General features: G+C 32.5%; 1 protein-coding gene across 1 annotated transcript; it reads right to left on the bottom strand.

Annotated features, from left to right (window-relative positions):
* Window positions 1-3,354: 3,354 nt before the first annotated feature.
* On the bottom strand, window positions 3,355-10,920 carry LOC139526380 (uncharacterized). Its single transcript, XM_071321520.1, has 3 exons — window positions 10,728-10,920; window positions 7,055-7,510; window positions 3,355-5,495 (listed from the first exon to the last, which is right to left on the bottom strand). The coding sequence occupies exons 2-3, from the start codon at window positions 7,485-7,487 to the stop codon at window positions 3,361-3,363; spliced, it is 2,568 nt and encodes an 855-aa protein (XP_071177621.1). The 5' UTR covers window positions 7,488-7,510; window positions 10,728-10,920; the 3' UTR covers window positions 3,355-3,360.
* Window positions 10,921-12,357: the final 1,437 nt, after the last annotated feature.

The following is a 12,357-nucleotide window of genomic DNA, read 5'->3' as shown; positions in this document are numbered from 1 at the left end:
ATTAGTGCATTTATTAATCCAAAGCTTTTTCTTTTGAATTGGTTATAGTGACTTAAGTTTTAGCAGTATCACTCAGATTTCAATTCCAAGGCTAAATAAGTATTTTTTTTAGGCTAAATACAAACTTAGATGTCAAGGTAGAATTGTAATCTGAGTAATACTGGTGAAACTCAAGTCACTATATAATAACTTCGGTGGTAATAAATTCAGATTAATGTTGTTTCTGGGTCAAGACGTATGTACACTAATCAACCTAAAGAATCAAGCACTAAATCATGACAGCTTTGGAATATAAGCAACAATATCAAAGTCATCATCAACCCATAGAAAAAGTTTTACTCTTAATGCCTTTTTTTAGTATGCAATACAGCGAACATAAAATCTTATTCTGCACCCTTTTTACTTTTTTTATGGCTCTATTATATCATTTTTTAACTATATATCAATCTGTTTTCTGTAGCCTAAGGGCAAAGGGCGAAGTGAGCTTTTCTCATCACTTGTTGTCTGTCGTCTGTCATAGCTGTTAAGTTTTTACATTTTGAATTTTGAACTTCAGTTATAAAGCCATTGCATGGATTAAAACCAAACATGACATAAATGTTCTTTATGATGTGCTGACCAAGTGTTGTTACTTTGTAGTTGATCCATCATACAAGATGGCTGCCAGTAGAGGAATTAGTTAAACATATAGGAACCTATAGGAAATACATACAAATGTCTTCTTTTAGAAAACCACTGAATGGAATGTTACCAACCATGGCATGAATGTTCCTTATGAGGTGCTGACCAAATTTTGTTACTTTGTAGCCAATCCATCATCCAAGATGGCCGCCAGCGGATCACTTACTTGACAATAGGACCCTACGGGAAATACATATAAATGTCCTCTTTTAGAGAACCACTGAATTGAATGAAGCCAAACATAGCATAAATATTCCTTATGAGATGCTGACCAAATGTTGTTACTTTGTAGCCGATCCTTCGTCCAAGATGACTGCCAGCTTGGGATTTAGTTTAACATAGGACCCATGGAAAATACATACAAATGTCTTCTTTTAGAGTACCACTGCTTGCAATGAATTTGAAACTTAATTACTACGTCATAAATGTTCCTTTTGAGGTGGTGATGAAGTTCTGCTTCATTTGTTGCTGATTTACTGTTCAAGATGGCCACCCGGATTTATTACTACATGTAAATTATGGGGCCAATATTTTACCAAATTTGGCCTCACTCATTATGTAAGTATCTGTTATGATTTTTATCTATTTTATCTTATTTCAATAACCCAAGTACAGTCAGGTGAGCGACACAGGCTCTTGAGAGCCTCTAGTTATGTTTGCATTTAGTCCAGTTCGATTTAAAACTCTGTGCATAGCCTTTCCATTTTGACAAATCAATCAAACCATTGTTGGGTTGCTGCCACTAAATTGGTTATTTCGTCGTCTGTCGTCGTAAACCATTTTAAAAATCTTCTGAAACTACTGGGCCTAATACCTTCAAACTTAATCTGAGTGTTCCTTGGGGTATCTTGCTTATAAATTGTATCCGAAGTTTTGGACCATCAGCAACCATGGCTGCCATGGCTAACAAAAGAGCATAGGGTTCAAATGCAGTTTTTGGTTTATATCTCAAAAACTAAAGCATTTAGAGCAAATCTGATTTGGGGTAAAATGTTTAACAGGTCAAGATCCACCAGCCCTGAAACTTTCAGACAAATCAAACAAACCATTGTTGGGTTGCTGCCACTACATTGGTAATTTCAAGGATATTTTGCAGTTTTGGGTTATTATCTTGAATATTATTGAAGATAGAGATAAACTGCAAACAGCAAACATCTTTAGCTAGGTAAGATCTACAAAAAAGTAAAAATTGCCAAAATTGTCAATTGATCACTTTAGAAGTTATTACCTTTTTGGTACCATTAATGTTATTACTACCACTGGGTCGATGCCTCTGCTGGTGGACTGTTAGTCCCCGAGGGTATCACCAGCCCAGTAGCCAGTACTCCGGTACTGGCATGAAAATACGGATTGTTTTGTGTTATTAAATTTGCTGTTACAAAATGTTAAAAAATACTATAAATTAAGGAATGTATCTCCCTCATGCAAAGCTCTGATTCCTTTCACGGATTTGGCTATACTTTTTTGGAACTTTTGGATTATAGCTCTACATCTTTTATATACGCTTTGGATTTTACATATTTGGCCACGAGCATCACTGAAGAGACATTATTTGTCGAAATGCGCATCTGGTGCAGAAAAATTGGTACCGTTAATGTTATTAAATACAATTTGACACAATTTGTTCAACATGTTTGCTTGCATTTAAACATCTTCTCTGAAACAACTGGGCCTAATACTTCTAAACTTTAAATAAACTCATCATAGATACCAGGACTAAATTTTGTATATACGCCATACGCGCGTTTCGTGTACATCAGACTCGTCAGTGACGCTCGAATCCAAAACAGTTAAAAAGGACAAATAAAGTGCGAAGTTGAAGAGCATTGAAGACCAAAATTCCTAAAAGTAACTGTTTAAAGCAAATTCTGATAAACATTATAGCTCAAAAATATAAATCATGTTTGATGAATGAATTGGGCTTAAAAAAATCAGATAAGCGATTAATTACTTGCAAAGGCTGACGTAAGTTTTAAAGTCCTTTTATTACGGTGCCGAACAGTAACCCTAACAGGTATTATATTAAACTCATAATGTTGGGGATAACTTCTGGTACAGTTTTAAACCTGCATAGTGTTCATTATCCTTATTTATAGTTTAATTAGGAAAAATACAACAAGATAAACAAAACAATCCCAACATTTAATTCCATGCAGTTTGTTAGGGTAACTGGCTTTACTACTTTGAGCTAAAGAGCGAGAAACACGCAAAAATATATAAATAAAATGCGGTGGAAATAAAATATAAGAAACATTACCTAACTCCTAATGTTAAAATACAACGTAAAGGTTATTGTTTTTACAAATTTGCTGATCAAATATTTTCAACAACGTTTATTTTGCATACTTGAAATAAAGCATCTGCTCTTAATTTCAGAACCCTTCTACGCATGACTAGATTACAATAAACACTTCATAGAAAACAATATTAAAATTCCCTACTCCAGATTTTGCTTACAAAAGACAATCAGTGACACTTGAAAAACAGTTCAAATGGCCAAATAATATTACGAAGTAGAAATACAAAAACGAAACCCTTTTTCAACTCCAAAACGAAGTTTTTGCAATTTATATAAAACAATGAACAGAGAGAAAATGGTTTAGTGAATCAAATTTTATTCAAAGAGTGTGTGTGTTTGTTTATTAACGACGGTTTGTTCCATATAAAACAAGCATCATTTTATTTGTTTAATGTACTGAAAATTGTTTGAAATATCGAATTAGGAAACGCAAAAATTCTTCTTGTAAAGTTTTCATCACAACCATAGTCATTAAAGCTATCAAAAGTTCTAGATAACATTGAAACATCGATATCACGAAACAATGAAAGATCTCCATCAGATTCAATATGAAAAAAATCGTTCATCGTAAATATTTCACTTTCACAATCATTTTGAACATTTCGTGTTATAATTTTGCCCGTGATTTTCATGACAGTTACGATTAAATCATGAATTTGTTTCTCGTATTCTGATCCAACGAAATGAACTTGTATCATTTTGTTAAACTCCTCTTCACTATGTGGTAAATCAGATTGTCTTAGATAGCATAAAAATCGCAAAAAATGACAATATACTTCAGGACAAACTTGACCAAAAAATGCATTTCTTTGCCTATAGTCTTCTATGGATGACAAATTTAAAAAACAATTTAAAAATCTCGACAGTTCTCTCACAGATATTTTTCCGGACTTATCAGAAATAGTGATATTTTCTGTATAATAATGATTTAAACAACCTAGAAACTCAGAACTCAACTCTTTTGTCATATGTGTTGTGCTAGAACATTCCACAACAGTTTTAGTGCCAATATGGAAACATCTAAACTTGATGCTTTCTAAAACGAAACTGGTAACTTGCAAGCATTCTGGGAATTTTCCCTGATTATACAACCAGCTTGCTAGCATTGTCTTACCACACGCCAAATCTGCGCTACATCCTATACATAATAAATGTAGGTATAGTTTTCGTAAGGTATGTAGTTGTTTATGGGTCATTTTCTTATTATCTATTTCTAAAAAGTGACAAATGTGACTCAGAAAGCTACATCGGATAACAGGTGTATTCACCATAGACTTTACATATGATAGGAGGTATTTCTGTCGTTTAGCGATGATCATATTGCTCAGAATGAGTTTTACGTGTCTTGACAGATCTAAAATAAGTCTAAAGCATTCTTTTCTAAACTTTACATTTTGAACACAATAAAGCGATCGTATTGATAGTGGATATTTTAAAAACGTTTTAAGTTTTCTCAAGGTTGAACTTAAAGTAACCCAGCTGAATCCACTGTGCCGTATTTCACACAAGAGCGCCAGCAATTTTTCTTTTCCTGCTGGTGTGAAACGTTCTAAAAACATGTTATTGATTCGAACAAAGTAGTTTGGACAATTTTCCTCTACAATAAATTGAATCAGGCGTTCCAAGCATAAATGGAATGATAAAATAAGGAAATCGACATTCCAAATAGATTGCGGATTGTCTTCTATTACCCAGAAAATTGTGGTCTTCAAAAAGTAAGAACACAAATGTTCTGCTATATCATGATGGACGCCTATTACCTCTTTTAAAATGAGTTTCAGTAATCCATATACTAACAGTTGTGTATGACTAAAAGAATGAACTAGCTCCCTTTCTGCAAATGAAAAGGATAGTCTCCATTCAATTTCTTCTGTGGTTCTAGCATCCACTTTACTACTGACAGGAACTAAATGACAACTTTGACTTTGAATATTTTGGATCATTTCCAGTGAAGGCCATCCGTATTTTCTTTTTCTAAGCACCCATTCGCTCGCTATGTTTGGCCAAGTGACAGTTTTTATGCAATAAACTAAATCAAAGTCTTCTCCACAAGATGAAGCGGACATAGCTGGTCCATGAGGTTCCATTTGATAAATCAATTTCAGAAAAGGCACGAAAAGGGAAATGCTTGTTTTAAAGAAAGAACTTGAAAGCAGAGTAGACGGATAACCTCTCATCCAGGTTTCAACCAGAACGTATCCTGGTTTTAAGTCAGATGACATAGAATCGTATCGACATGATATCAAGGGATTCGATTTATCATCACCTTCATATGCTTTAAATGTGGAGTCTGCCAGCATAATATCTGTGTCGCTTCCTTTCATATCCAAACCCTCGGCTTTACTTCCGCTTGCAAGTAGTGTATTACCCAAAAAATCTATATTATGAGGATATTTCTTATCAATTATTCTCCTGCGAAACCTTACAATGGACTCATTTCCAATGTGATATGATAAAAAGCAAAACAGAATTTTGGATTGTGAGTAGAAGTTTATGAGTCGGTTTCTTTGGTTGCCTGAAAAATGATAAAACATAGAAACTGTTTTTACTACTGAAGCAGTCATTTAAAACTGAACATTTTTAAATGTCTGAATTAATCGCAAGGAAAAAAATGTCAAGAATCTTTTTTTCAGTTATTCAGTACGTGTTCATTACCCTGATCCGCGCATGAGATAAGTACAGTTAAATAAAAAAAGTACTGAATTTCGAGGAAAATTTAAAACGGAAATTTTCTCAAAAGCTCAAACACATCAAACGAAATGATAACACCTGTAATATTCCTAACTTGGTACAGGCATTTTATTATGTAGAAAATGGTGGAATGAACCTGGTTTTATAGCTAGCTAATTCTCCCACTTGAAAGTCTGTCGCATCGAATTCCATTATATTGACAACGATGTGCGAGCAAAGCAAACAGACATAATAGGTAAAAACGTTAAAAATACAGCAGTAAACATTGTGTTACATTCTTAATCACCAAAAAAACAAACAAATATGTAACAAAGAAGCACAAAATGGCATATATATTACATTTAACAACCTCGATCTTATTTTTGAATTTAGTTCAGTACTGACTTAGATAATTAAGAGAAAACGCCTTGCATTCGATTCTGTAGCGTCAAGACCGTTTTTTGTACGAATCCGTACATCGACAAAATAGTTGTTTGGGAATCTTCATTAGTATTCGGTGCCAGGTAAATGTAAATCTGTAAATTTTGACATTTTATAGATTGTGCAAATTTACAAAGCTTGTTTCACCTCATTCATTTTTGTTGATGGGGTCAGCTGATGCACGTCTCCGGGTGCGAGATTTTATCGCTATAATGAAGACACCTTTTTTTTTTGGGGGGGGGGGGGGCTTTGTTTTTTTTTTTGTTTTTTTTTTTTTTTTATCTTTGGCCGGGTTGTTATCACTTTGACATATTTCCAATTTCTATTCTGAATTCTATGTAGCTCCATTTATCCTTCCTCAGCGGAATTTTAAGTCTGTGTATGGAACAACGTATTAGATATCAACAAAATAAATCTATGTAATAATGAAATATTTTTACACTAGGTTTTTCGATATCTCAAACTAGTCAAAACATTTGTTAAATTTCACAATCGATACAAGGACTTTATTCGTAAATATAAATCAACATGCATACATTTTAAATGTTCAGGTATTTCACATCTAATCTTTTATGGTAATATTCTTTACAAAGCACAAACATGCCGACATTCAACTCAAAAGCTAACCAAATCCTTTCACAGAGTTATCAAGAACGGATATAGTTACAATACTGTGGTCATGTCATTAAAAATGGCATATTTTGGCTTTAATATTCAGTCACTAATAGGGTATTTGCATTGGAAATAATCACATTTATTCTAAAACCAGTTCTTTGTATGATACGGGTTATGTTTTATAATGATATGATACTTGACGCCTAACGAAAGGGAGCGTTCTTGGTATTTTCGTCAGGTTTAAGATTGGGGGGCCTCGGCTATTGTTTGATCTTTGGTCAGGTTATTATGACTTTGACACACCCCCAATTTCCATTCTCAATTTAATGTATCCCCATTTATCCTTACCTGGCGGAATGTTAAGTCTGTCTAAATACTCATCTGTTATGTAAATATCAGGCGTCCATGGTTCATCGTACATCTTTTTGTTTTTGCTTGCAACTTCCTTGCATAGATATCCATGAACATTTCTTTCCGATATCAAGGTATGACTCCTATCTGTCTCAATGTTATGAATCTTTATACTGCAAGAAGTAGGAATAGCGTTCTCTGCGTTTTGAATATGGATTTGTTGAATTTCGTCGGTAGACAGATCGTTACTGTTTGACGACTTCTTATTCACAAAGTCGTTCACAAAGATGACTGAATGATACTGAGAGTAACTACTGTATAATTCTTTTCGTACCTGAGTAATCTTACTTTCGTACCATACATTTCTCAATAAACTTGTATTTGTTGATATTTTCTTGGTAAAATAACCGGATACATTTTGGTCGGACATTGTTGTATTGATAGATGTTTCAGCTGTAAAATATAACGCTTACGTCACAGGCAAACATTGTAATTATAATGTTCTTATGTATTAAAAAGAAAAATAAGATGATGTTTTTCAAGTCAACAGACTACACTAGAAATTTTGGTCACTTGATCATTGATCAATTAGGACGTGACGTGACGTCAAGTTTATACATCCCGAAAAGCTAAACGGAAGTCAACTGCTTTTATTTTTTTTAAGATTAAGATTTGTGTTACAACAACCCAAACATAATTCAGAACATAGAAGTGGAATCAGGTATAAGCGACCTTAACCTTGTTTAAATCATGGTAAATACAAAAAGGCAAAAATTAATAATAAACCACCAAGGAGAACTAATTTGTTCAGTGAAGGTATAAGATCAGACCTAGAATCTTATCGCAAGCAATTCAAGGGAGACAGTAGTAAAAACGACGTTGAAGCGTTGTGTCATCCGTTTAACACTAAGGGACGAAACAATTGTGAGGAGCATACCTTCTAAACAGATTGTAACAAAATGGAACTTTCCCTGGATGACAACAGAAAGAAAACATAGATTGTTAAATAAAGTCACAAATCAGAAAACAACAACACCGATAGATATTTTAAAAACATTACAGGTCAGATTTCCTTAGGAACAGTTTCCTATAGATTACAATAAAAATATTGAAGACTATACCAAGAATTATCAAACAACTGACAAGTAGCAACTCACATATATCTACAGGGACCGGAGATTAAAATATACAACACATCAATAAATACAGGATCAGTACCCTCCAACTGGTTTGTCGGAAATAATATGAACATTTTTGAAAGGGAGACGAAACAGGTCAACCAAACAACCGACCTGTTTCCCTTACGTCTGTACAATGTAAAATTACTCTTTAGTGCATTATGGACCATTTATATGGAAATAAATTCCTGTCATCATAACAGTTTGAATTTCGAAAGTACCACTGATGTGAACAACAACTCACCAGCACTGCTAAAGATCAACGCAAATAAGAGATCAGAAACGCTAAGCAAATACAGTTCGAAGAGACCGGACGCAAGTATATGGTAGAGGGGCATTTGATGTATATATGTAATTTTGAATTTGTATGTTTTGATTAGATGTATTGGAATAAAATAGATGTCATGCTAGTGATATTATTATATGACATTTAATCTATTCAGTCTGAATATGGTTATACTGACCAGTTTACCTTGAATTATATTTTTAGAATCTTGATATATGCTATATATCTTTATGGAAAGGACAGTTGTATATAATTTTTTCACATTATATCAATAGAATAAGCAAGATGTGGTTAGATTATTTGATTGATTGAAAGGAGAAATGTGAATCAGTATGCATGATAACTACAACTAATTAATCATAAAATGCGTTAAAGACATTAAAGATTGATGAATAATTGTTATTGAATAATCTTAAATAATAGATAATAACTGAGTGAAAGGATATAAAACTAAACGAAAGAGTTTTATTTGTGTATAAATAGGAAGTAGCTAAATGGTTAAATATTTATTTTCAAGCTTTTTTTGAGCATTTAAGGGAAACATTTTTTGTATGTTTAGTGTTTGTTCGTATAAAGATTTCATATCGTAAACATTGAACACAAAAGTTATAAATTCATGTTGATCTTCAGGTTGACATTTGATGTAGCCATATGGTATACAAATAATCTTGTGCCCTCAAATTAGCACTTCATGTAAGCAAAGACACTTGAAAGAAATGTATTATGTAGTTTTAAAATTTAGTTACTAATTTGCTTATTTTGTTTACTAAACTTTTCCTACTTGCTGCATCAGTTATTTTAATGCTTTACTGTTTTGCTTCATTTACTAATATATATGAATTCATGTAAACATATTTTTCTTGCATGGTAACATAATAAATAGCACAGTTAAGTTTATAAAATACATAAACTAATTCATATAAGACGTATTTCTAAGTTGAGTATTTGAGACTGAAAATATAGATGTAATTGAGAATGACAATAGTATTTTACTTAGCAATGTCCTTGTTCATAGTCATGTCAGAGCTATCTTTCATAGGACTAGTATTTCCGCGTTTTGTAGGGTTTTTATATGAGACTGTTATTTTGTTTAAGTCACTAACAGTGTAGATCCATGATATTAGATAAAAGGGGCGCAAACATATTTTTTAGGCAAAATTATCGACAAATTCTTTATAAGGCTGAGGACAACCCATGCTTTGAAAAACAATATGGGGGGGGGGGGGGGTCGCTTTGTCCCGCCCTGCCTGAACCTGGCCCTGCATTAGACTTTTAATAAAGAATCGATATACAATTAAAACCGAGTGCGTGTTATACTCATGCCTATTTCCACTCTGTTATTGATGAGATGTTTTTACAACTCGTCTGAAAATGTTTATTTATGAACGTTTGTAGTCATGGAAAACTATTTTGTCAAAGTAAAAGAAAATAGCAGAGGAAATCTATTGCATAATAATGATACACCTAAAAGGTAACAAGGCAACTAAATCAGTAGTGTACAAGTCTATGTAAGCATCCTATCATAGCTTATGTTAGCTGTTATAAGTGCTTCTCGCGTTTTGTAAATTGAAAATAACAATTTCTTAGTATCACAGAAATACTTGACTCCGAGGAAAATTCAAAACGGAAAGTCCCTAATCAAATAGCAAAATCAAATGAAAAAATACATCAAACGAAAGGATAACAACTGCGCTTTTTATAGCGTTAAATAAATGAGCATTCTTATTTCGATGTCCTATGGTCTTCAATTGAGTCTTTGTATCGCATATTTAAAGGAAGAGGTATAGGCCAACTTATACCTAGCGGTAAATATTTTAATTCTAAATGATAAAAATAAAGAAAAGAGTATTAGCCGTACATCACATATCATAAAAAAATATAAAATAAAGTTTTTGAATTCAATTTCGCTCTTAATTTTGTTCTTGTCCGAATTTTTTAAATAATATCTTTTTTATTCTTTCTTGTTGTTTCTAAACTCCACCCATGAATGAATGCAGATAACATTTCCAATAGGATATATCTGTTTTCGTAACAGCCTTAGCAACTGTTACCAACATATGTCAAATCAGTGAATAAATAGTATAATGTCCCTAAACGCATCAATTACAAGTGCTTAAAATAGCAAAGTAAAGGCTTTTACGAAAATACTTCCTGTTTCAATAAAACACGGGCTTAATCGGGTTACCCTCTTTCCTTAGAGACATACCTCATGCTACTTTTGATCCCATTTTATACATCGTGTTCTTTCTCCTTATTATCTTTATTGATACACTTTTATCCCTTCTGTTCTGTGAATTAAACCCGGATATAATAAGAAAATTCAGTAAACATGTTCATGTACAGTACATTTATGAATGTGCGTGTAATGGGTATATATGTAATGATTTTTTATCAACACGTATATTATTTGTATTGAATGTACAAAAGAGTTATTCGGCCATAAAAAGGGATTTAAACTCATATTGAATATTTCTAATCCACTTTTACTTAATTTGAAAGTGACATTAACTATTAAATGTCATTAATGATAAACCTACCTAAAACATTACTAAATCATATACTAAAAGTTACGAAGACAATTAGAGGAATACAATAACACATTATGTAAATGTGCTTATGTAGTTTTGCATATATATTCTGACCCCAAATTTAACCCCCAAAAAAAGAAGTCAGACTTTAAAACCATGATAGGAATCTTGATTTTGTTGGCAACTTTATATTGCTCCAACAAATTTCTGGAATATAGTTATATTTCGGGAAAGATTGCATAACACCATTTACAAGCCATGCATGGTATTTAGACCTCTAATCATGGAAAATTGAACCGATCTCATATGTCGGAATTCCAAATTACTAAAAGAACTACATCATCTAGTTATAATGCTAATGCTTTGTGAATAATTGAAATGAAAAACAAAAACATGGGCCTTGGACAAATACATTAATAATGCTGAAGATGTGTTCTTTGTCATGGTATTTTTTTATCCCGACCCAATCACAAAAATTCTAACCTCATTGAATTGTTAGAAATTAAACTTATGAAAGATGTCAAATCATACAAACACAATTGTATTATCATATTTCGTTAAAAATGTTCAAAAATGAAAGAAAAAAAACCACAGTCAACCATCATTATTCTATTTCTTATGCGTATGTATTACGCAATTGTAAATGACCTAGTTAACAAAGATTTTTTTTCTTCAAAATTCCATATTTTTGTAGAACAAGTTCTGTTTAATAAAAAGATGTGTTGGAACTCTGAATTGATCATCGGAAAAAAATCACCAATGCTGCAGAGAATAACAGAAATTGCGTCGGGTGTTGTTTAGTGTACTCGGAGAAATCAAGAGTGTTGATTTAACTGCAAAAGTTTGACTAAAGACTCTGAAGTAAATCATCTGAATTTTGATACAATAGAACCATTAAAAACTTGTACACGATTCATAAACGTGATCTCGTATCTGCAAAATACCTTTAGCATTCAGACATTCAAAATGTTACGTTTATTGAAGTGTAAGAGGACACTGCAAATTGAAACACAAATTTATTGACCAATTTAGAATTATAAACTCAATACATCAGTGAAAATTAAAGAGAAAAAGACGAATAAACAAAATGAATGAAAAAAGTAAAATGAATTTATACCGGACTCTGACAAAAAATCGAAACAGAAAGTCTGTAATCAAATGGCAAAATCCAAAGCTAAACACATCAACTGTCATTGAAAAGACACTGACCATTATATTTTGTACAATATCACAGTCTGTAATGGGCATTAATCTTTTTTTAAAGTTTGAATCAGTGAGAAGTTTTACAAACATACAGAAATTAAAGGT

This window comes from Mytilus edulis, chromosome 6 (assembly GCF_963676685.1).
Source record: "Mytilus edulis chromosome 6, xbMytEdul2.2, whole genome shotgun sequence".
NCBI classification, from domain to species: Eukaryota; Metazoa; Mollusca; class Bivalvia; order Mytilida; family Mytilidae; genus Mytilus; species Mytilus edulis.
This window is presented reverse-complemented; position numbering and strand designations above follow the sequence as displayed.